A 23,989-nucleotide genomic window follows, 5' to 3' on the forward strand; every position below is an offset into this window, starting at 1 on the left:
GTCATTACACAAAGGCATATTAGTTATAAAGACATGTTAGTTATACTGGCCTAATGATGGAGATGTTTGGTTAGTGACACCAGTTTAAAAGTCACTGGGTGATATAATTAGTCATTATAAACATTTTAAGACAACTTTAAATATTAGAGACTGTACAATATTGTTTTTGTATTTGTTTTTTTTGTTTTGTTTTTACAAATCATGCCTTTGATATGCAAAAACTGTGTATTTCAATTTAAACCAATTAAGTGCCCCACTGTCACAGGCAATCATTTTGGTGGCAGATAGGTGGGAGTGCGTGAAGGGAGCTAATAAAGCGCATGGGGTGGGGGGTGTCAGCTGGTTTTGATGTGAAGTGTATATAGTTGCAAGAGCATCTTGAAGGCTTCTTATGTGAATCAGAGGACAAGTCAAAATACAATGAAAATCCTATTTTGAAGCATTTTTTCTTGTCCATTCAGAAGAACTGAGCTGTTTTGAGAAGTAAGAATTTATCATTCTAATTTATCATTCTTTTCCAAATGATGCATTGTTCAATTCTTTTTTAAAGGTAGCAGATAAAGAATTGTGATTTGGTTTTTATGATGCATTTACATTTAAATTACTACTTAATAATATTATATATTATAATAAAATCAGACATTGTATTTTCTCATTGAAATGACGAACTGCTTTTTCGCCCCATCTGAATTTTATCCCATACTTTTTTCACCCCCAAGTTTAATTTTCAACTTAAAAAATTAATTATTTTCCCCCTTGATTTCAGTTCCATCTAATGTAGAAACGTGACATCCATCAGTCTCTTTGCTGTGTACGGGAATCTTGCCATTTAACACAATGTCTGACAATGATGATGGTAAGTAACGCATGGACCTTAGTCACCACTATTCATGAGTGAGATCAGTTATTATTGATACCAGGATTGAGTAGGGCTGTATAATATTTACTCTGTTGCTAAAGTATTTTTGGGCTCAAATTGTACAGTCTTTAAACATCACACAGAAGCAAAATGGCAAAAGGTGTCTAACAAATCTATCCATATATATATATATATATATATATATATATATATATATATATATATATATATATATATATATATATATATATATATATATATATATATATATATATATATATATACCCACCTCTGATGTTAATACTGTCGTTATGAATGTTTAGTGTGGAAGTCTCCTAAGACTGGGATGAGGAATGGACTGGAAGACTCCACCGATGCGAATGAATTTTCCGAACATGAACTCATTGACATCGTGTATAATGCATGTAACACTTCCAACACAGGTGTGTTGAAAAATAGCGAAAATGAAATCAAAAACACTTCAAATGTGTGCAGCATTAGATCTGCTTTGGTCGATTCCCATTAGGAGAGGTGTCTGCATCGTCCATCTTAGAATACCTGCAAAGGGTGACGTCCCAGAGTCAGGGGCAGGGCCGGCTGGTATTCTTGCGGCAGCTGCTAGATCCAGAATGTCAAGACCCAATTGTAAGCAGAGAGATGTTCCACCTGATTATGAAGCAGTGGATCGCCCAGTGCAACCAGGACGGGTAAACAGTATTTCTAAAATATTAGCTGCAATTCTTAGAGATTTATTTATTGATCAAGTGTATTGTCCTCATCATTCCTCCTGCTGTTCAGGGCTGATGTGAGTAGTGGTAGTGAGGAATCTTTTCCAGAGGCTTCAGTAGGGCTAAGAAATGGTAAGCCACATAAAATTAAAAGTGTCTGAGATTTTTTTTGTCTGTTTGTTTACCAAAAGCCCTTTCAGGTGTGAAATTCTCTACTACTACAACAAAGGGTACTCCTTCAGACAGCCAACAGTGTTCCTGGTTAGTTTGGATCTCTTTTCGCACTGCCGATGATATCGTCTTATTGTGTTTATTTGCTCCAAGCGACGGAAGAGAGCTGTCGGCGACAGTGTCTGAACTGAAGCAGGCTCACCGCAAGCTGAACGAGCAGAACAGCAGCTTGCTGAGGACGGTGGCTCAATGTGAAGATGTCAACCTGCAGCTAAGCCTGGAGATCACTGAGCTGAGAGCAAAGCTCGCCAGGTCAAACATCTCTTTTTGAGCGTGAAAAATCACTCACGGCATTATCGCACTGCAGTTTATGTCGAGACAACGACTGCTTTTCTTGGGAGATTCACTTCTTTATTTTGGCACAAGTAGTTCCCAGCGGTCAGCTGTTCGAGCCCGATCTATAACAGAGGAACTGGAGGAGACACGTCGGGGCTGTAAAGAGGCTCAGGAAAGAGTCAGCCGTATGCAAGCCAGCTGCACCAAACTGGTAGTAGCTCACATACTTCAAATGCTTGAGTAAGCTGTTTACTGTAAGTACAAAAATCTAATTAAATTGAAACTTTGTGATCTACTGCAGAGCAACGAGGTCGAATGTCTGAAGGTTCACATCAGGAGGCTTGAAGATAAGGTAATTTTCTCTTGATATTCTTGTCAAAACAAAAGCCCACATTTTGTCATCGCTCCCATGTCAACAGCGGCACACTCACACTTTAAAACTGAAACACCTTAATATAAAACAAAAGTTAGTTAGTAAGTAACTGTACAGCAATGAATGTTCTTTTCGGTCTCTGTATTTATTGATTTAATGAGATACAGTACTACCGGTGTTCTTCAAAGTAGAGACTAGTAGTTTTAATCAGGCTAGTAGAGGGTGAAAATAAATAAAATGCCTCCTATAGAATTTGCTTGTCTCCACAGAATGATAAACTCTCCTTTGAAAAGACGTGTTCGGAAGATGCCGTCAACAAACTACGCAAAGTCAATGCTGAGCTGAGGGTAGGAACATTTCAGTGGAAGACTACTGTTTTTGTGCCCTGATTTGGTTTTGTTAAACATTAACAGATTTAAATATTCACAGGCTGAACTTCAAGAAACTCTGGTCATGTTGACTCTGAAAGACACAGAAATGACTAAGGTTGTTTTTGTTTTTTCATCAATAAAAACATTGTGCTTGTCATTGTCATCACAGTTTTTTTTCGGTCCTGTGTAGAAAGACATTCTGATGGATAAAATGAAGAGTTCTCATGTGGAGAATCATAACATGATTGAGGTTTGTTGCAAAACTGTAATCAGAAGCTGCTCTGCGTAAATAAAATGTGTGGGTAATCATTCTCTCTGGTATCATATTATAGGGCTTGCAGGCAGAGCTAATGAGATTGCATGAACATTCACATCAAGTGCTGTTAAGGTATTTGGGGAAAAAAACTGTGGGAAAATTTTATTGAAAGTGTAGAATTGTTATCGTTATTAATATATTATCAATTTTGCATGCAGAGAGACTCTGACTGAAAAGAAAGAACAATGGAATAAATCATTTCATTACATTTTTTGACAATCAGAGCATGTCATACTGTAACCATTAATTCTACAAGTTAATAATTTAATTGTGTACTGATTATAGGCCACTTTACCGTTGCGAAAACAAGTATGCCTAACTCATTCAATGCCGTTGACGATGATAGACAAACATCTCTTATATTGAGCCTTGTGCATTGCCTTTGCTTTGGAGGGATAATTGCCGCCAGACCTTCTCAGTCACAACAGATTGGATGTTTATCACCGACAATGGCTGCCAATGAGTTAACTTGATCTTTTTTATGTATATCCACTCTATCCAGCAGCTAATAAAGAATAGTTTGACTGCTCCCATTTATTATTTCTTCCCAGGTATGACAGACTCTGCATTGGTCCTCACAGTCTCTACGCTCGAGATCCTCCAAACCTTCGCTCTCTGCAAAGTGAGATGCAAGACCTACAGCAGGTAATTTTAGAAACACCATCTGGTTGTCTTCTGTAGAATCACTTCTCTGTAGCATGTTGACAAAGGTAGACCCGTGTTCCTTTTGACAGCAAAATCGCAGAGCTATGGATGAAAGAAGCCTCCCTTCTCTCCGTACAGAAGGTGATGACATTCAAAGCATCATCCATAGGATCAAATCTGCAGAAATAGTTCACCTTTGGCGCAATCAGAATCCAGAGAGGGTGTGTTTAAACTTAAACTTGAATGAAAATTGTTTGATTGTGGGGCTCATAATGCTTCTGTGCCTTGTTTACCAAAGAGCTCTTCTCCTGTTGAGAGACAGGAAAAGTCTTTTCCTCAGCACCAGCAGCAACAGGCAAGCATCAAGCAGCAGCTTGTCAATGTGTATGTGACATTTTGCCTTTCTTTTCTCCTGTTATGGTAACACAGTGGATTGAGTTGATGTTAGATTCTGCTCTGAGCGGCTTCTTCCTGCTAATAAAATGTCTGCTTTTGACAGAATATTTATGGTCGCCTCCCTCACGGGAAGCACAGGCTTTACCAACCTCTGTGTGTAAGACTGTATTGAGGCTAAGTGCAGTTTTAGTGCCCCTTTGGTGACAACAGACATAAGCGTGTGTGAGGGAGATGTTTATAAAGCTGCGCTGGTGGTTTCAGGCTGCAGGACCTGGAGTTGCAGAAGTGTGCGAGGGAGGACAAAGGGGAGAAGGTGGACGAGCGGAGGAAACCATGGGAGAAGGAGCAAAAAGCAAACCAGACAGGGAAACCCATTCAGCAATCCAAGAAAGTGTCCATCGTGAAGTGGTGGAAAGCTATTAGCGTGGAAGGAACAAAAGGCCGAGGCGGCGAAATCAAGACTTTTCGGGAGATCGCAGAGAGAGCGCGGCTCCAAAAGTCGGAGGAGCCCATAACTGATATGAGGGAGAAGGTTTGCCACCTGCAAGCTTCTCTAAAATGTGCGCAGACCGCGGTAGTTGAGCCAAAGAGAAATAACCAAGTGATTGTAGTACACAAGGAAACCAACACTGAGAAGGAGTATATAGACGACGGGGGAGAACGCGTGAAGGAGCAGAGGGATGCCTCGGTGGCCACGGAACCTGTTGGCAGCCCAGGTGGTTCAGGCTCACGGCAGCAACAAGTCCAACTGGCGGTGACTGCAGACGGACTGATCGCGGCCCTGAGAAGAATGGAAGCCATGGTCAACGGTGCTCTGGAGTCAGCTAAACTTGTGAAGGAGAGCGAGAAGAGGGTGAGCCAGGTGAGCCTGAGGATGGAGAGCATCACTCAGAAGGTGGAGGCCGCTCTGGGAAGAACGGCAGATGCTGACATGCAGCTGAATTTGCTTGAAGCCCGGATTGGGGAAAAAACGACTAATCAGGTCGGTATGTGAGGAGAGGAAGTTGTTTCGTTTTCTGTCAAATAAAAAAGCACAATTTTGTTGCAATGCTGCATTGATTTACAGTTATTTTCCTCTAATATGACTACATGAGCAACGTAGAAATACTTGACACAATATTCAGAGTATAAAAAACAAACAACTATAACTAATGCTGTGGTTTATAGTTCGGTGCGGGTCATTTTTCATTCTTTACAGGCCAGTTAGCCACGTGTTTTGTTCTAAATTTCTCATAACACCATGTGGATATGTGAGAGTTATATTCCAATTCTTCTTATATATGGAGCTCATAGTCCCATTATTACTGTAATTTGAAAATTTTGACTTGCTTTACTAGTTCACGTATGCAATTGTTTTGGGTCAGACACGTCAAGATTCTGAACAAGTGAGACATTTTCAAACAAAGCACCACCATATTCCAATGCTAAGCCATTTTCTTGAAAATAATTTATGAAAAGCATTATAAATAGTAAGAGTGATTAATTGTTCCTTTTTTCAGAAACCGCCATCTCCAGAGGTGTCAACTGGGCCAGACCACTCAGCGGAGTGCATTACGCAAGATGACGAACAAATGGACAGTCCTCCGCCCTGTGTAATTCCAGAAGTCAATGAGTTTCCCCAGTTTCCCATGAATGGTACGATGCCTGCATCACACATTAATTAAAATAACCTAATGTCCAACGTATTCAATGCAATCGGCAACGATCGACCTACAAGAGGGAGGACAGGAACGACTAGGGTATGACAGAGAGTAGTATTGTATTCACACGCAAAATATGCTTTGCATACAAAAGGTTTTTGTGGCCAAATACATGCAAAGTAAACAAAATGCAAACCCCACTTCTTGTGGGATGAAGTAGGGAAAATTTAATCAATTTATAATTCATCTTGTTTTTTTTCCTTTCAGTATTCAGTATTGGTCCGATTTGTGCATGTGTGCAGAAGGGATGCCGGGCCCCTGGCACCCATCAGAAAAGCAAATATTTCCATTGCATCAGTCATAAAAAGATCTTGTTTATTTGCGACACAGGAGTGTGAGTCTAGTTGGATTCTCAGAAATTATGAATTCTTTGCGTAGACATTGCCTCCATCTGATATTTTAACCCCCATTTTATGCTGTCACTGCTTGAAACCTGAGTAGATGCTCCATCGCATCTCTGGACTTAGTTGCCGGGTTGTTGTTGCTCCTAGTGACGAAGATGACGAGGGAGGGTAACTTTACCTCCTGAAACTGGAGTTTAACACTTCTATTAGGCACATCAACTTGCCTCTGGGAACACCTGCCAGAATAAAACGCCTAAGGTCTTTCCAGACCATTTTATGGTCTGCCGTCCTGCAACATTTGCATTGCATATGATTTCCTGTTAAATGCAAATCAACTGTTCTATTCTGTTCTGGCCCCCACAGGTGACACAAAACAAGACAACTGTGGCAAGGTGAGACATTTCCTTTTGTAATAGAAAACTTATGGAGACTATGTATAGGAGTCATTTTATAATTTTATATACATGTCTTTTTTCCTTGTTGTGTGTCAAAAGTCCAAACAAAGTGTAACATATTGACTTGGTGCAGCTGTCAAATTCAACTGGAAGTAACCTGAAATTATCTAATTGCCTGCCATTGAAAACAATGGACATCCAATTCGGATAAACTGGGAGGACTGTCAATGATCCAATTCAGATAAACTAGGACACGTGTCAAAGTGGCGGCCCGGGGGCCAAATCTGGCCCGCCGCATCATTTTGTGTGGCCCGGGAAAGTAAATCATGAGTGCCGACTTTCTGTTTTAGGATCAAATTGTAATTTTTTAAATCTTTTTTTTCTGTGTTTTTAGTTTAAAAAATCATTTTGGAAAATCTAAAAATACATATAAAAAGTTAAAATAAAGATTGTTTTAGATCTATAAAAAAAGGAATATTCAGGGCTTTTAATCCAGTTCTTTTAATCCATTTATTAAAAAAAATCTAAATATTATATTTAAAATGGTCCGGCCCACATGAAATCGAGTTGACGTTAACGCGGCCCGCGAACCAACCCGAGTCTGACACCCCTGAACTAGGAGGACTATCAATGAACTCATTGCTCGCAATTTACCACCCATGGCAGAGTGTAATAGGTCTAAGAAGGAAATATTGTTTCCGCCTAGCGGGTAGAGGAGTAACACACTAACTTTACTCACACACAGCCCCAGACTGAAGTAGCTGAAAGACCCATAGAGCCCTTCTCCTTAAATGGTCAAAGCTCCCAGGAGTCAAAGAGGGGCTGCGACTGAAAAAAAGACAGGGAACCGAGGGGATGGGAGAAGGAAGCGGAGACCAACAGGCTGGAGGCAATTTCTGAGAAAAAGCAGTGTGGTGACAGTCGGTGAGAGGTCGGTCTGAGTGGGGAAGACCGGTGGGAACCGGAGCTGGACGAAGGTAATGTGCTGTGCTTTCAGATAGAAGGCTTCGAGAGTAGTAGGGTCTCACAGTTGAGGGCTCATTGTTTGTGGTGGAGGTCAAGCTCTGGTGCTTTCGCGGCAATAGAATTCAACGTGTGTTGTGGTGTTACCTTCAAGGACTGGTTTGTTAAGGTTAGGGTGCAACTAGTATTTGTCGTTTGTGTTGGAGCATCTAGTGATTTGGCTGCAAAGGCAACAGATATATCGAGTCGACATCTTTTTCATTAATTTGCACTCTTATCTCACATTGTGGTTCTCGAACAATGTGCTTCATCTGAGGGCCCCATGCTTGACTCAACCACATTATACACAGATGTGGCAAGAGGGGTCTGTCTTATGTAACACGAGAGGAACTGGAATGACATTCCCGGTGTCTCTTTTCTTGTCTTGTTAGAAGCACTTTGGGTGATCTTACATAAGAAAAAGGCTGCGTTTGGACTGTGAGGGCTCTGTCCCCTTGTCCCACAGGAAATAATCAAAGCGCTGAACAAATATTTAAACTATCTCACAGTCACGTCTGCGATGGGAAACCTCATGCAGAGCTGGATAAAATCTGAATTTGTGTCAGGTTTAGGAGGGCAACTGCTGTCAAATGCTGCTTAAACTGATGTGTTGATGTTAAAGAATTTAGATTTTTTGGGAGATTATGATGTTTAATAGTTAAATGGCCATTGCTGCTCTAACATGGCCTTTTCATTGCAATCTTGAGGAGACATAAAGCTTAGAATTAGTACCATACTAACAATTAACAAAATCAACGACAGCAGGGAAAGGTGTAAAACCTGTAGGAAAACAAATGCACCCATCTTAAAATGCAAGAAATAAAAAAGTACTTGAAATATATACCTTAATACTGATAGTAGTCCTTTCTCATCAAATGCAACTGTAGGCCAAGTGCAGGTGGAAAATGGGAATCGAGCAATAATTTATTTAAGACAGGCAATGTTTCATGATAATAAGTCTGCTGTTGTTTCTTTTTGCAATGGACTTTGATGGATTTTATTCAAGACAAGACATAATTAGTGTTTGCTTTTGTCTAGAATTTAACTAAATGAAATTAACCCCAGTAAAAGAGTGGTAAGCACGACCGCCTCACATTTCTGAGATATACAGTCAGTTCATTTTTATTTGGAGCTAGATGAAGCAACACAGTGGAAGGAAAAAAGACAAATTGCCCTTTTGTTTAGATGAAACGTATGCAGAGTGGGGCTAAAAATGTTCTGTAACAATCATTCTTTTTGGCCAGTGTTTCTATTTTCAGAAAATGGCATCATTGCACACTCTTAAGATCGGCTTGTTTTTCCATGTTTCTTCAAAGAACCATGATTGTTTTCCATACATCTCATTTTATAGGAGGGAAAATCACACTTAATAGACGTGTACTTTACAAGGCAATGGAAAAGAGGGAACCTTATGCAAATGTGTCGACAATACAGTAGGCTGACACTGTGTGCTGATTTGCATCTAGTATTTGCTTCAAAAGAGGGAAGCACGTTCAAAGGGAGGTTTAAACAGTAATTATCATCAATATTGGAAGAAAACAGAAATTTTAACCCTGTATGGTTTTTACTGTTTGAAACTAAGCTTGAATTTCCTCCAACAAACGATAATACAGGCGTATTTATGTCATCGCTCCATGTTTCTGTTTGTGTAATTGCAACTTCTTGTGTTGCGTTCTCGGTATGCAGCAGTCAGTTACAAAAACACAAACTCAACATCCATTGCCACTGAATGAATCATATGTCAACAAAAGTGTACAGTGTGTATTCATTTTGGTTCGGCCTTAGGTGTGTTTAATAACAGGAGATAGTTAGTATACAATCAATTTGTAACTGTGGCGCAAAGGCTATTTTGGGATTTGTTTTATAAAATGTAACAATGTATCCTCTTTAGCTCTGATTTTTAATGGTGATGGGACGTGACATACTTGACAATGTCTATGTTGTTGTTGTTGGTTTTTTTTAATATGGTGATTGCATAATCGCTGCATTGGTGGTGAAGTTCTGCAATAAGGATGTACAGTATAGTGTGGTTTTATGGAGTGCTATATTTTCAGTCACTTCCTGGTCATTTTGGGGCATTTTCAGATCAATCCTTTGTTAACTCATTGAAAAGGGACTGGACGTCTAGGGCCGTCAATTGCTTTGAAGGTCCAGGCCAGTCCTCCAAGCTTAAATGACGTCTTATTGAATTGGATGACATTCTTTTTCAATGGCAGCTGATGAGTTAAATACTATGAAATCAAAAAATAAATCTACTTTAGAGTGTTGCACTTTTCAGTTATATAGGCCACACTAATATTTGGGCCCACATGAGCCAATTTGATGTTTACGTGTAGACACCAGATTTGTATGGGGTTGTTTTTTTATCTGTTACAAAAATGTTCAATTGATAAGGGTTAATCCTGCAACCCTGCATACCACAAATCCATGGATCTGCATGGATTAAACTTTTTCGTCGTAGCGACTCAAACCCGTCAGTACAAAGCAGTAGATAGGAAACCCCTCCGTTACTTTTCCAATCCTTTCAATGTATTTCTACGTGCTTAGTTTTAAAGCACCGTCGCAGTTGATTTGCAACATCACATTTTGTTTATTACTGCATAGTTTATTGTAATGTATTGTATGGTATTTTTTTAAATACATCCACAATGAAAACTTCATTTTATATGTCCAATTAATGACTTTGATCCATGCGGATGTTAATTGAACTTGTTGGCTGGGTCTGTCCTTTTTGATCTTTCATAAATTAAAAAAAACACGATCATTTTTTTTAAAATAGTATAGTATTACAGTTATTACACCCAATCAATGATTACATCCAGTGCAATCCACGGAATTGAACTTTTTTATTCAGGTCCAGGAAGAGCCAAGAGACTTTGTGCAGGATACTGTACCCGGACCCATCACCAAAGAATCCAGCAACGTCTCCACAACCGAGGGCAGATTCTTTTTCCCTCTCACCCGCTCCAGACCCTGTCTGCTCCCTGCCATGCCCACACTGCCCGAGGAAGAGGAGGACTCCCCCGAGGATCAGGACAGTTCTTCTAGCTCTCCCAGTATGGTGAGTACACAACACAGTGTCCTCCCTTGAAGTTGCACATATTAGGCCAAAGCATGTGAGTCTATAAAAGCTCCGCCTGAGTAATCGATTTGGCCATGGTGAGGAATCGTTCTCAGTGTTCCCAGTCCAAGATTCCTCCTCCAAAAAAGGTAGGCTTTTTGGGCTTTTCAAGGCACTGATGAATGTAACGTCATGAAAAGTACAGTTAGTACTATACAGTCAGTAATAGCCATGGTAATGGTTAGGACTCGTTGTTTTGTTTTTGGCCATCATGACTTAAACGTTTGAAATGGTGAACATTTAAAATGTATTCAATGATATCCCTAGCTGTCCAAATTGTACCAATGATTCAGCACAAGCTACCTATTCACAGAATTTTGAAGGAAGGTCATATTCTTTGTGCAAATGTATTTAGAGTTACTAAAACCTGCGCATGACATTTTCTGTAATCTCTCCTTTGAAATCACTACTATTTCTTTAATTCAAAATCAAAACGTAGAAATGAAATGCTTCATTCATTTGATTCCTCCACCCATGAAACAGCCGAATCATGAGTTTTCACTAAAACGAAAAAACAAAATCTGAAAAACCTCAGTTGTCACACTGCAACAAATTTGGAAACCTAATCTATAATGTTCTCATCCACAAAACACTTTTCTTTGAATTATTCATTCCAAATGTCAACATGTATAAACGTGATTGTTATTTGACCTTTTCTTGCATTTAAACTGTATCTACAATTGCATTTTTGCGTTGAGCGATTGAAAATATTGTACAACGAGCTTTTAAACATGGCCTTCACATGTTGTCATTGTGGTGCTTTTTGTACAGTGTGCACCTGCTGATAGTGCCACTGTTGTCATGACTGGCCCCACCATCATTTACCCACAGACGGCGTCCAATTTCCTGCAAGATGGCCGACCTCAAGAACAAGCCAGGTGAGCGCAGTAAAAGTATGGTCCATTGTAGTGCTGTACAGTGGTCTGCCTCACAGTTCTGAGATCAAGGGTTCTAGCCATGTATGGGGTTTGCATGCTCTTCCCGTGGCTGTGTGGCTTTTATCCGTGTACTCTGGTCTAGCTCACATATCCCAAAAACATGCATGCTTGGCTGAGTGAGCACTGCAAATTGTCCATAGTGTGTTTGTGTGTGGATGGTTGCCAGTATCCTACGAATGGTTGCCAACCAATTCAGGGTGACCCTAGTTGGCTGGTGTAGTTTCAAGCACCCCTGCGAGTAAATGATATCAATTAATGAATGGTTGACCTGAAATTTCAAGTTCTGACAACTTTTCTTTTTTTACAATGTGTAGTATGCATACCTGTCAACCTCTGCCGATAACTGCCCTTATAAATGATTATTGATTCCCCTTACAACCCCCCAAAAAACCTTACAAACACCGTACGAGTCGTACGGTGTTTGTAAGGTTTTTTGGGGTTTTGTAAGGGGAATCAATAATCATTTATAAGGGCAGTTATCGGCAGAGGTTGACAGGTATGAGTATGTATGGCAACACTAACTACACTTAGTTAAGAGCCTGCATCATTTGTTTGCTAAGTTTAAGGCCACACAGTCCCAGAGTTCGTCTGGCCAGAAACTCCTCTGCAGGATGCATCACAACAATAGGTTAGTAAGAGATTTAAAAAAAAAACATTACATTTAAACAACTACACAACCGTGTGTGGGACTTAATGATTGACTTTTCTCAGACAGCACAGGTCACGTGATTGACTTGTTGAAGGACAAACTCCCAGAGATACAGCTCTCTGAAGAGGATCGGCAGAAGAATCTGGAGCTGCTGGAACAAGCCAAAAAGGTCAGCGACCGCTTCTTGATGCGTCGGGGCCGGCGTTCTACAAGCAGCCTTTCCGATTATACCGCAGGTGACTAACATGCTTTTGTTGACATCTTTAACCCTTTAGAGCGCACTCATTTAAATATCATTCAATTAATTTAATAAGAAAAATATTGGAAGCCACAAAAATGATGTATATTTCCTGTTTTTAACAAATTTCTTAATATAGAATTTTACATATTAAAAACAAATACAATAGAATGGTTATGAAATGTTATGGTATTTTATTATATATTGTTTTATTACCAAAAAAAAGTCACTTGCCCTATAAAGGGTTAAAGCATGGCAACATTTATTTGAAAATATGTATGAAGCTTGTAACAATCAAGTTGTAGGACTGAGTGACATTCTGGTCATTCATTCCAGTTGTTGTTTCTTTTGTATTGTTCCATTTGTCGGAGTTCCAGAGTTGACTTGCAGTGCACAGGCAATCAGTCAGGTATGAAAAATCTTCCTTTCTTTACGTGGAAAGCTATACTTTGATGTATATTGCAAGTGTGCGTATGTTGTATACTGAATATTTACCGCTTTTTAAAGTCATTGTCTGTGTCGCCCTCTCCCGCAGCATCTGGACGTTGCCTCAGTGAGGGGGCAAAAGGAAGTGGAGGTCAGACAACACATTCACTTGTTTCATTTCCTTTTTGACATTTTTCAAAAGTTCAGACACTTGCAGAGAGAGCATGTTAAAAAAAAAGTTGAACTCATCCTGCCCTGTCAGAACCCAGTCTTTCCTCTTCTCCCTCCTGGACGTCTATCCCTGTCAATGACATTGAATGTGTTAACGTAAGTGTCTCAACATCCCTCAGGGCAGCAGACTAGCAATGGATTGGAAGCCCACAGAGAAGAGGAAAGTGTCTTCTGGGACCCTAACGCCCCGTTTTGCCATTCCGAAGGAGAACTGTGAGCCCAAAAGTCCCCCGGGAGCCAATAAAAGTGATGACGGAGGATGGAATTTCAACCAGGCGCCGGCCACCGGGGTTGCCAAGCCCGTCCCTCGACCCCCGACGCAACAAGCCCCCTGCACTGCTGAAATCAAAACAATTGGTGCCTTTCCACCGCTCATGAGAGCTGTCTCCTGGGATACCATCGGGGGCATTAACTCCAGAAATGGAGCAGAGGACACGAGCTCGGACAAAGCCCGTGATGGTATTTTTAAAACGACAGGGCTCAAGGAACTCCCTGTGCCCAAATTGTCCAAATTCAGAGAGGTAAAACACTGCTCTTCTCGTACTGTATGCCTTTGCATCTTCACATTTACGAGTATTTGTCGGACTATAAGTTGCACTTGAGTGTAGGTTCCACCAGTTAAAGAATACACAAGAAGACGGAAAATATATCGCACTGGAGTATAAGTCGCATTTGAGTGTAAGTTCCACCAGTCAAATACTATATATATATATATATATATATATATATATATATATATATATATATATATATATATACTTTTGGGAGGTCTTTCTTTTAGAAACTAAGAACATATATGTTAGAGTCATAGTAAAATGGAAAACAACGGGCTAAATAGGCCTTCTGTTCACATAATAGTTTTCAGTTAACTACACCCTAAATAAACAACATCACGGGCTGTCGATAGTCACAGAGAAAAAAATCGCACTTGAGTATAATTCGCAGGCCCAGAATATGGAAAATAGTGCAATTTATAGTCCAAAAATATGGTAAATGGCACAATTTGAGTGCCAAATTCATTTTTTACATTCAAAAGATTACGTGCGTGCCTTTGCACCTCCATGTGATGTTTTCGCAGGAGCACAAGCTAATGCGTAACCAGTCCGTAGTTGGAGCCAAGTTACCAGACTTGAGTGAAGTTGCTGAACAGGAAAAAGGTGAGTGTCTTTGTTCGCCCTTTGGCTCATGTAAGGCCCAAAAGTACTTTCATAACAAAATATCTCTGAGGGTGTGCGCTTCCTGAATCTCTGAGAAAATCTGATGATGATAATGGTGTTTTTCCTTTGCTGATCTGATGTTTTTTTCAGGTTTCCATAGCAGATGACGTGGTTGTATCAACACCTGTGGAAGAATAAATTATTTAATGTAGTGCGCAAATATGAGTGAATTTCTATGATAATGTACCTGATACAGACCCACATTCCTGTGGAGAGAATCTTGTCTAATAATTTGAAACATCACAGGATTGCATTTTTGTTTCATAGTGGAGAAAAATGGTAGATTAAAAACCAGCATTTCCAAGAAGTGACCACCCGCTGAGAGGCAGACATTTTATTAATGCTGTTACAGTATTAGCCAATCAAATATAAAAATCCCAGATTATTATACTACCAATTTTTCCATTTCCACGGGATTCACTAACACTAATGCACGTGTCAAAGTGGCAACCCGGGGGCCAAATCTGGCCCACAGCATCATTTTGTGTGGCCCGGGAAAGTAAATCATGAGTGCCGACTTTCTGTTTTAGGATCAAATTTAATTTAATTAATTTTTTTTCTGTGTTTTTAGTTCAAAAATCATTTTGTAAAATCTAAAAACATACAAAAAAAGCTAAAATAAACATTGTTTTAGATCTATAAAAAACTGAATATTCAGGGCTTTGAATCGAGTTCTTTTAATCCATTTATAAAAAATAATAATCTAAATATTATATTTAAAATGGTCCGGCCCACGTTAAATCAAGTTGACGTTAAAGCTGCCCGCGAACCAACCAGAGTATGACATCCTTGACCTAATGGATGCATAGTCATTTTTTGGTGTTTTAAGGTTGTTTCCATTATCAGAGGTCTAAGAAATCTTTGACTTACATACGTAGTGTAAATACTTAAAAGCAATTGTTTTTTTATTTTTATTTTTATGTGAAGATCGTTTAAATGATGTTTACATTACATCACATTACAAGGGTGCTGAAGCCTATCCTAGCAAACCACGGGGCGGACACCCCAAATTGGTTGCCACAATCACACTGAGACCAAGTGGGACTCAAACCCACACAGAAGTCAGGCGGAAGAACCACTGCACCACCAGGCTGTGGTTGTGATTTCACAACCATAATTGATTTAAAAACTCTATGATCATGATTGCTATTTCATTGTACCTTTACGCCTGCTGACCAAGATTTTAAACAAATGTTCAAACATGTTTCCGAATGCAGCACCTGTTTTCTCTCCAAACTCCACTCCGAACAGCGAGGAGACAAAGTCAGACGCCATGCCACACATCTCCGATGTCATGCTACGGAAACTCAAACTTCATCGCGGACTTCCTGGCTGGTGTGTGTCCCCGCTCGATAGTGACAGCTTTTCAAGGCGATGTTTTTAAAATGTACTCTAACCTGAAATTGCGGTCTATTTGATTCATTTCCAGCCCTCCTCCACTCACCGAAAAAGAAGTTGAGGTTTGTATTCTAAGTTTTTTCAACATCATTTATTCTAAAGGAAAATCTGCGTTAACGTTTCCACCTATTAAAACTACATTAACCCCTTCACTGCCAGCCCAGGTCACAGAGTATGTGTTGTGTTATTTGGAACAGGAAGGAAATTAATATTGGGAAACTCCCCTATGACGGCAATTTTAAGTATTAAAAAAGTGAAGTATTAAAAAAGTATCAAAATTTTACTACACGGGAGAAACAATTAGTCGATCCCTCCTGCTTGTTGGTAGAATCTTTTTGTCACAGTTTTGGGTTTTCATACTTGCTGAGCAAGGGCACAGGATTTGCATTTATAGGTAAAAATACTACAGCATTAGATTAGATTAGATTAGATTAGATTAGATAACTTTATTCATCCCGTATTCAGGAAATTTCATTGTCACAGCAACACAGCAACAGGGTGAGAATACAGACAGGAAAAGACATTTTAGACATAAATAGCTAATAAATAAGTTAATAAATAAATAAATAAGCATGTTGCTGATATATATATATATATATATATATATATATATATATATATATATATATATATATATATATATGATAAAAAGAAAAATTAAAGTGATGAATGTTTACCGATTTCAGGGGTGGTGGTCATATTAAAAACTATCATTAGCTTAACTTGTTCATATCTGATATAGGTTACAGAGTATGTATCGTGGTAGCTAATAGCAGGGAAATGGACATATTATATACATATATATAATATAATAATATACATGTAATATTTCAGTTAAATTGGATTTCAAGTGTATTGCCATCATTTGTGGCCGAAGAGTTGACAAACTCAAACAGCAGTTACATTTACACTTGATTGGACCATGAAATGCCGATTTCCCTGAATTTGCAGAGAACTGTTTTGTTACCATAGCAGTTGATTACACATTGGCAAACACAGCTGCCTGGATGTGTTTTTTGTCAACAGGAAAGTGATTTTGTGGTCACGATCGGGTAAAAAAGACCTAGGGTGATTTCCTGTGGAGAGGATACAAAACACGAGTGACGTTGTCTGGCCCCTCTGCTTGGCCGCTCAGGGCTTTTGGTCCATTAGAACAGTCGGAGGTCATATGTTTCCTCCCAACTGTGACTTTTGTGCGTTGGGAAATGTGCAGCTTGGCTTTGTCGGCTTTGCGGCACAAGGTGAAATGTCAGAATCTCTGTGAATCCCCGAGGCTACGTGACGGACCGCCGAGCACGCGAACATTAACACTGAATGTACTCGGTCAACAAAAGAACCCAATGTGTGCTCTTAAACGTGTGAGACTTTCATTGTCTTCTGCCTCTTCAGTGTTTTATGTGCTCCTCTGAGTTGAATTTGATCACTTCCGACCCCTAGAATGCATTTGTCCAGCTGTCACTGGCCTTCCGTAATGACAACTACACTCTGGAGACGCGCATCAAACAAGCGGAGAGAGAGAGGAGCCTGACTGAGGAAGATACGCAGAAAGAACTTGAAGAATTCAAAGGTGCACTGAAGGTTGGTTGTTTCATAAAGGAAAAAAAAGCTACTATTGAATGAAAATGATAGCTATATCTTTGACACAAATTCCTCAATTATATGACAGAAAAGGTCATTAGTCTTCCTTTCTCAGATCTTCTCAACCACTATTGTTTTTGGATTGGATAACTTTATTCATGCCGTATTCGGGAAATTTCATTGTGACAGTAGCAAGAGGGTGAGAATGCAGATACAGGAAAGGCATAGTTACACATAGTTACAAGTTAGACAAACAATCGCAAAGGCCGCAGAACAACAAAGCACAAGGTACAAAGTATATGGGATCATTAAGAATCAAATCATTATGACAGAAAGGCAGCAAAAACACAAAACGAGCAAGAGCGGACGGAGCTACCGCCACCGGCTGCCAATTGAGCGGCGCCATCTTGGTTGCGGTAGCAAAAATGGATACAGACTCAAGAAAAAGACGTTGTAGCGTTGGTTAAAGCTGGAACCACACACAGGAAGTCTTCCACAAGATGGGGAACTTCTGCAGACTGTGACCGAGGTAGAGAATCTCTTCTAGAATAGAGTCACTCTTCCAAGCTTATCCGCACAGTTCCTCAGTAGTCTGGAGCTGAAGAATCAACAGTAGCAGAGTAGAACCCCTCGACTCCGTTTCCGGCCTGGTAAGCGCCGACAGCTCTTCCATCTTCTCCCTTGATGGAATGGTTGGTCTGAAGCGTCGCTTCTTCTCCCGGCGCTTTTGTCCAGCTCCGAATTTCCAGCGGGATTGAGGTGTTGCTCCTTCTGCTGCGTATTGTAACAGCTAGTCCCATGTGTTTGACAGCGTAGGTATGGCTGAATGGTTCCAAAAAAGTAGCAGAAAGAAGCCAGGCTAACAGAACAAAGAAAGTTGTAAAAAGTATAAAGTACAAAGTAAAGTAAAAAGTAATGTATTAAGAAATATTAAAATGTAATTAAAAAAAAGATAGAAAGGCTGTAAAACACGAAAAACAAATAAGAGTGGACAGAGCTACTGCCACTGGCTGCTGCGTGACGACGCTATCTTGGCAATTGGAAGCCCTTTGTGTTCTTAACAGTCTCAGTCATAATTTAGTCATTTCAAAATATTTTAGTCTGGTTTTCGTCGACAAATACTGAAAAAGTTTTCGTTTGGTTATATCACTTAAAATGTTCTCGTCTATAAACATTCAAAGGTTTTAGTGTTCAATAAATAAAGGTTTCCAACAGTTGTGAGGTGGACCGGTGATAGTGCTTAACATGTTTGCCTCTCAGTTCTGGTTTCGAGAGGTCGATTCCAGGTCAGTTCTCACTGTGTGGAAACCAAATGTTCCAATACCAATAAAATTAATAACAAATGTATGAAATAGCAGAACCTCAAATCTGCATGTTTTACACCATTTCCCTATTTTTTTCCATGTACATCTAGATGACTGCCCCACAGTGGCAGAACCTGGAGCAGCGTGAGGCCTACCAGCGGCTCATCGAGACGCTGGCGGTTCTGCATCGGCTGGCCACTCGCCTCACAAGCAGATCTGAGATAGTTGGAGCGGTTCGACAGGTAAATTTATAAATGTCCATTTTCCTTCTCTACTCTTGATACAAATGTGCTCTTTGCAATATTATCTTCTGTTTTAGCGGACCACAGTGCTGCCAAAGCAAACATTGACTGTTTCTATTTATGAGCAGGACCTCAGAAGTTATTTATTGCCTCGGTTTATGTTGTTGTTGCACAATTATTCATGGGATTGCCATTGAGAAAACTTTATCCTCTGTGATGTTCTCTTGTGGTTTATTTTACCTCACCAAATTCACCAGTCATTCAAGTCTCTCTGCCCAATCAAAACAAATACAGTTGGTCAATTCCACAATGTGAAGAATGCTCCTCTTTTCTTGCCACAGGAAAAACGCATGAGCAAAGCGACCGAGGTGATGATGCAATATGTTGAAAATCTCAAGAGGACCTATGAGAAAGATCACGCTGAGTTGACTGAGTTTAAAAAACTGGCTAACCAGAACTCCAATCGCTGTTATGGAGGCTCTGTCGATAATGGTGATGAGACAAAAGACATCTAGCGAGTCCATTTTGACAGCCAATAACATTTAAATTAGAAAAATGTATTCGTCCTACTTCCAAATGTAATTCCGTATACTTCTTCCTAAAGATGATGGAGTCTCTCGTGCTTCGAGATCCATGTCGCTCACTCTCGGGAAGGTTGGGCAACAATCCCGCTGTAATATTTTCCAACTCTTTTTGTGGTTTTAACACTAACGAGGTGACGTGCTCTATCGCTTAGGCACTGCCCAGACGCAGGGTGAGTGTTGCTGTGGTGCCTAAATTTAACCTACTGAACATCCCAGGTCAGACTTCGCCTACTGTGGCCCCAAATGCGCCATCATCTTCTGCTCCTGGTCCTGCTCTTCTTGCCTTGGTGAGACTTTTCTTTCTTGAGTTCAACCAAATGAGAGGCCTATAAACCCTTTCAGGGATTGCGGTCACTACAGTGCTATTCAAAACTTGACACTTTTCACTATGTTTCTTCATTTAAAATACATTTTGAAGAGCTTTAGCCATTCATGTGGCTCGTGACTATTTTGGGGAAATTAAAACTACTCTATATTAAAGATGAGCAATAATAAATATATATAATTATTTTAATATATGCAAAATGTATAAATTAATCTGTGTATAAATGTATTTTTATATGATTATGAATAAATTATTATTATGAAATTAATCAAATTAAAATATTATTAGTATAGACACAAAGTAAAACTCTAAAGTTGATTTTTTTTTCCACAGTATTTAAATTATTACATGCCATTGACAGCGACAAACGTCCAATTCACCTAAACTGGGCACCGTGAATGCTCACCTTTCAGTGCCATTGTTAGCGCTAGATGTCCAATCCATTTGGACTGGGAGGGATGAATGAACGTTGCCCCCAAATGTATAGAAAATCTATTCTAATCAGAAAATCTTCAGGAAGCGCAAAGCAACCCGTCGCAGTTATTGTGTTGAATGAATTATCTCGATGATGTTTTGTCCCCAAATTGGTTACCAGCCAAACGCAGGCCACAATGAAACAGACAACCACTCACACTCACAGTCACACCTCCACCGAGCGGTAATCGAAGCCCTCCGCCCTGTACCGAAGATGTTTATTTTAGTTCAGCAAAATCAAAATTGACCAAAGTGTGCTGACGCTAAATTACAGGATGCTTTAATCATTTTCTGACCACTCCCGTCCTGGCAGAATGAAGCGAGTGATGTGAAAGGAAGCTCCTCATCAGAGTCGACACAGCAGGCGACAACAGAGTGGTAGGTTTAAATGTGAACACACACACACATACACACATACACACACACACACACACATGCACACACACCCATGCGCGCACACCGTGTACGTGCACATAACAAGGGTTGAGTCCAAGAGGTCACCAATCGGTCTTCCAAACAATGGTCAAAAAATGCCTGAAAAAGCATTTAATATCGCAGTGGGAACTTTTATCTTGTTTGCGTGACCTAGAGGTTGTGTTTGAGTGCGGCAAAGCTTGAGAAATGTGGAAATGAATGGAATAATATCATCAAACGTCACTTGATGTTGCTCTCCCGGCTCGTAATCTAAACACAGTTTTGACCAAGTCCAGACTCAGCGCTCCAGTCGTATCCTGGTTACAGGCAAAGCTGTGTCTAGTGAAGAGTGAAGAGAAAAAACACAACAATGTTCCCATTTTTTAGATGCTTCATTTGTTAATGTTGTAAAACTGGATTGCTTTTACCAAAATGGCAAAAAAAATGTTCATCTTCTTTAAGTCTTTTGTATTTTCGCAGATTCATCTGTGCCATCATTGCTCTTCATCATTTTTATGTTGGGATAGTCACACTCTCGGAACGAAAGCCGCTTAGTAGCCGACGTGCGAATCCTAACTTTTCTTTCCTTTGCGAAACAATGCAGTAGAAAGAACGTGTCGGAGCCGGAAAGCGAGCCAGCCAAGACCGCCGTCAACATGGAAGAGATCAGAGCGGAAATCAGGGCAGAGCTCAAGGCAAAGGTTGAGGAAGAAGCGTACAATAAAGGGTGAGGTCTTTTTCTCCATGCACTTGCACCTCCCGCGATAACTAAACATGACCGCAATGATGGCTGTTCAACACACGCAACAATTATAGATGTCATATATATATGTAGTATGGATGGTCGACTTATGTCCTCATGAATTCAGGACAGTCCTTCATTTAAGGACTCTTCTGAAATCCATTATGAGCCACACACTCCCATGTGTTCACGTGTGCTGGCTGCATTTAAGGCAGCTTCAACAAGGCAATTTTAAATACTTTACTGACTGCACTGCGCTACAGTCAGAGGGGAGTCTTATTGTCAAAGACTTGTTAAAAAGAGGCACTTGGTAGGTAAAATTTTATATTTGTGCATTTGTTTTGCAGTTACAGATTACTCCGATTTTTTTAAAGTCACATTTTGCCGGCTAGTACTGTGGGCTGTTTAGACTTGCTAATTGTAAAAAATGTATATTTTCTCTTTAGCTACCAAGAAGGACTGAAGCAAAACAAAGCAAACCAGGAGGAAAAACATGAAAAGGAGAAGGAAATCCCAGATACGATGCTGGAATCAAAAATAGAGGATGAAGAAAGCGGAAAGAAAATAAAGGCAAACCGGTAGGTCACAAACTGTACACAGAAAGAGATACTATTCATATCTTCAATTTTGCAGCATGTCAGTTTTCACGCATTGACAAATCCTTTCTTACAAATGTTTGACGTTGCTAAGAAAATGTACTTATAATTACAGAGGGATGGAGGAGGTCCTGGTTCTTCTTCGTCGCATTTGCCCCAAGATTTCATGGAGCAAACGTCTTCTCTGGATTGTGCTGGTGGTTTTTCTGCTCGTGTGTCTGTTTATCAGCATTTTCACTTTCTTTACTGGCTTCTACAGCAAGCGTGACGACACATGAGAACACGGGCACTTTATTCCGGTTCCAACCACTGTGTGTGAACCAAAGAATTGCGTCAATGACAGCGTTTCTGACTCAGCCAATTTTAACGAATAAGGCTTTCTGTATAAAGGTTGCTCCAGTTATTGCTTGTTCACTTCTACTTAGGGACCAAATACAATTTTAGTACATGTGAATATAATACATTTGGCACTTTTGATAGGAAGTCAGTTGAGTTATTACTGGTACATAGTTAAGATATAGAACATATTGTTTTTGGATGATTTACATAATGTGCATTTAAAGATTATCAAATACAACTATATTTTTAAGCACAGTGGAACTTTGAATGCCTCAAAAGAGATACAATTTGAGGTTCAATCACAATTTTACGTCACACACGACTTGAAGAAATCTACCTAGAAGATGTGACAAAACTGTAAAAGCCACCTTTTATGACTACACGGCACTTATTAATTCCATCGATGTCTTTTGAACTCGACTCGCATCCTTTTTTGTTCCGGCACCCTCATGTGACTGTCATGTGTCTTCAATTGGTGAGTTTGTTTTACTTATTCTAAAGCTGTTGACTTTGCTTTTAATCTTGGATGTAGTTTCAGCCTGTAAACCATCATTTGACCATTTTCCCAAGTAAAAATGCTTTGACAAATGTGTAACTTAGCAGTCAACAAGATTGTGTTTGATTTTTCAGGTTTACATCGTAGTTCAGGGGTGTCGAAACATTTTTGTCTTGTCTAAAAATCTAAGGATAGAAAGCCCAACTTGAAATCCTACCATTTAATTTGTTAAACAGGACAATATATACACATTATATCCTACAGCACTTATATTGATGTATGTTAGGGAGGTTCCCGATCTAATCACATCATGTTCAGAGGAAAAAAGATATTTAAGAATGTATTTATTTATTATTATTTTTAAGTATTAACTCAGCAAACGATCGTAAGATCACTGCCAGCCCACTAGTCACACTTGATTGGACGTCTATTGCCATCAATGCCAGAGGAACATAATATCTCAATGGCAGCCTTCCTAATCGAAATGAATTTGACTGTCAATAGTCGTGAATGAGTTAAGAGCTAGAAACAAGATAATATTCCAGAAGCATACTTATATTGCAAAAAAATCTACATTTTGAAGCTGAGAAGTGCAACAGAATATTGGCTGAACTCAAGCTTCTTGTGCGGGCCATAGTCAATGAAATTTTCATCTGGCACTTTGCCCGCCGACCATAGTTTGGACACCCCTGCAGTCATTTTTATAATGGGCCATTTTGTGCCATATTGCATTGTGTCTTTGTTGCAGATGGTGCACGCTGTATTTCGGTTTATTTTATTTTGTTATCTACACGCATGTCTGCTTGTGGTCTCAACTGTCCAGGGATTTGCTTTGTCACTTCACCTTGAAATAAAGGTTTGTGAATTCAACCCAGATTTTTTTTTCTTAAAGTCCATACATGTACAGTAAGTATTGTTCGCGCACTGAGCAGCTGACACTGCAGGATGTTATTGTGCTTGGCCATGGTGTCCTCTGGAAGATAACATTCTAGAAAATGGCAGGGTCACTTGATTAATTCATGACTCAGACAATAGAAAAGT

At 39.7% G+C, this 23,989-nt stretch overlaps 1 protein-coding gene across 3 annotated transcripts; it reads left to right on the forward strand.

Annotated features, from left to right (window-relative positions):
* Nucleotides 1–363: 363 nt before the first annotated feature.
* On the forward strand, nt 364–23,818 carry mrvi1 (murine retrovirus integration site 1 homolog). Of its 3 annotated transcripts, none has more exons than XM_077592515.1 (38): nt 364–483; nt 767–856; nt 1,183–1,302; nt 1,386–1,566; nt 1,658–1,719; nt 1,788–1,848; nt 1,912–2,070; nt 2,185–2,305; nt 2,396–2,446; nt 2,737–2,814; nt 2,897–2,953; nt 3,029–3,088; nt 3,171–3,226; nt 3,706–3,799; nt 3,889–4,020; nt 4,098–4,183; nt 4,457–5,177; nt 5,695–5,830; nt 6,603–6,631; nt 10,491–10,697; nt 11,529–11,635; nt 12,256–12,323; nt 12,407–12,580; nt 12,960–12,991; nt 13,118–13,159; nt 13,359–13,760; nt 14,318–14,396; nt 15,674–15,791; nt 15,886–15,916; nt 17,292–17,432; nt 18,847–18,978; nt 19,320–19,472; nt 19,582–19,632; nt 19,715–19,849; nt 20,675–20,739; nt 21,380–21,502; nt 21,964–22,095; nt 22,229–23,818. In XM_077592515.1, exons 2-38 carry the CDS (start codon nt 838–840, stop codon nt 22,389–22,391), a joined length of 4,578 nt encoding a protein of 1,525 aa, XP_077448641.1. In that variant the 5' UTR covers nt 364–483; nt 767–837; the 3' UTR covers nt 22,392–23,818. The 3 variants fall into 3 exon arrangements, with proteins under 3 accessions (XP_077448641.1, XP_077448650.1, XP_077448657.1); XM_077592524.1 differs by having other exon boundaries at nt 2,188–2,305; XM_077592531.1 differs by lacking the exons at nt 364–483; nt 767–856; nt 1,183–1,302; nt 1,658–1,719 and having other exon boundaries at nt 1,551–1,566.
* The last annotated feature ends 171 nt before the right edge of the window (nt 23,819–23,989 follow it).

Source organism: Stigmatopora argus, chromosome 2 (genome assembly GCF_051989625.1).
Source record: "Stigmatopora argus isolate UIUO_Sarg chromosome 2, RoL_Sarg_1.0, whole genome shotgun sequence".
Classification (NCBI taxonomy): Eukaryota; Metazoa; Chordata; class Actinopteri; order Syngnathiformes; family Syngnathidae; genus Stigmatopora; species Stigmatopora argus.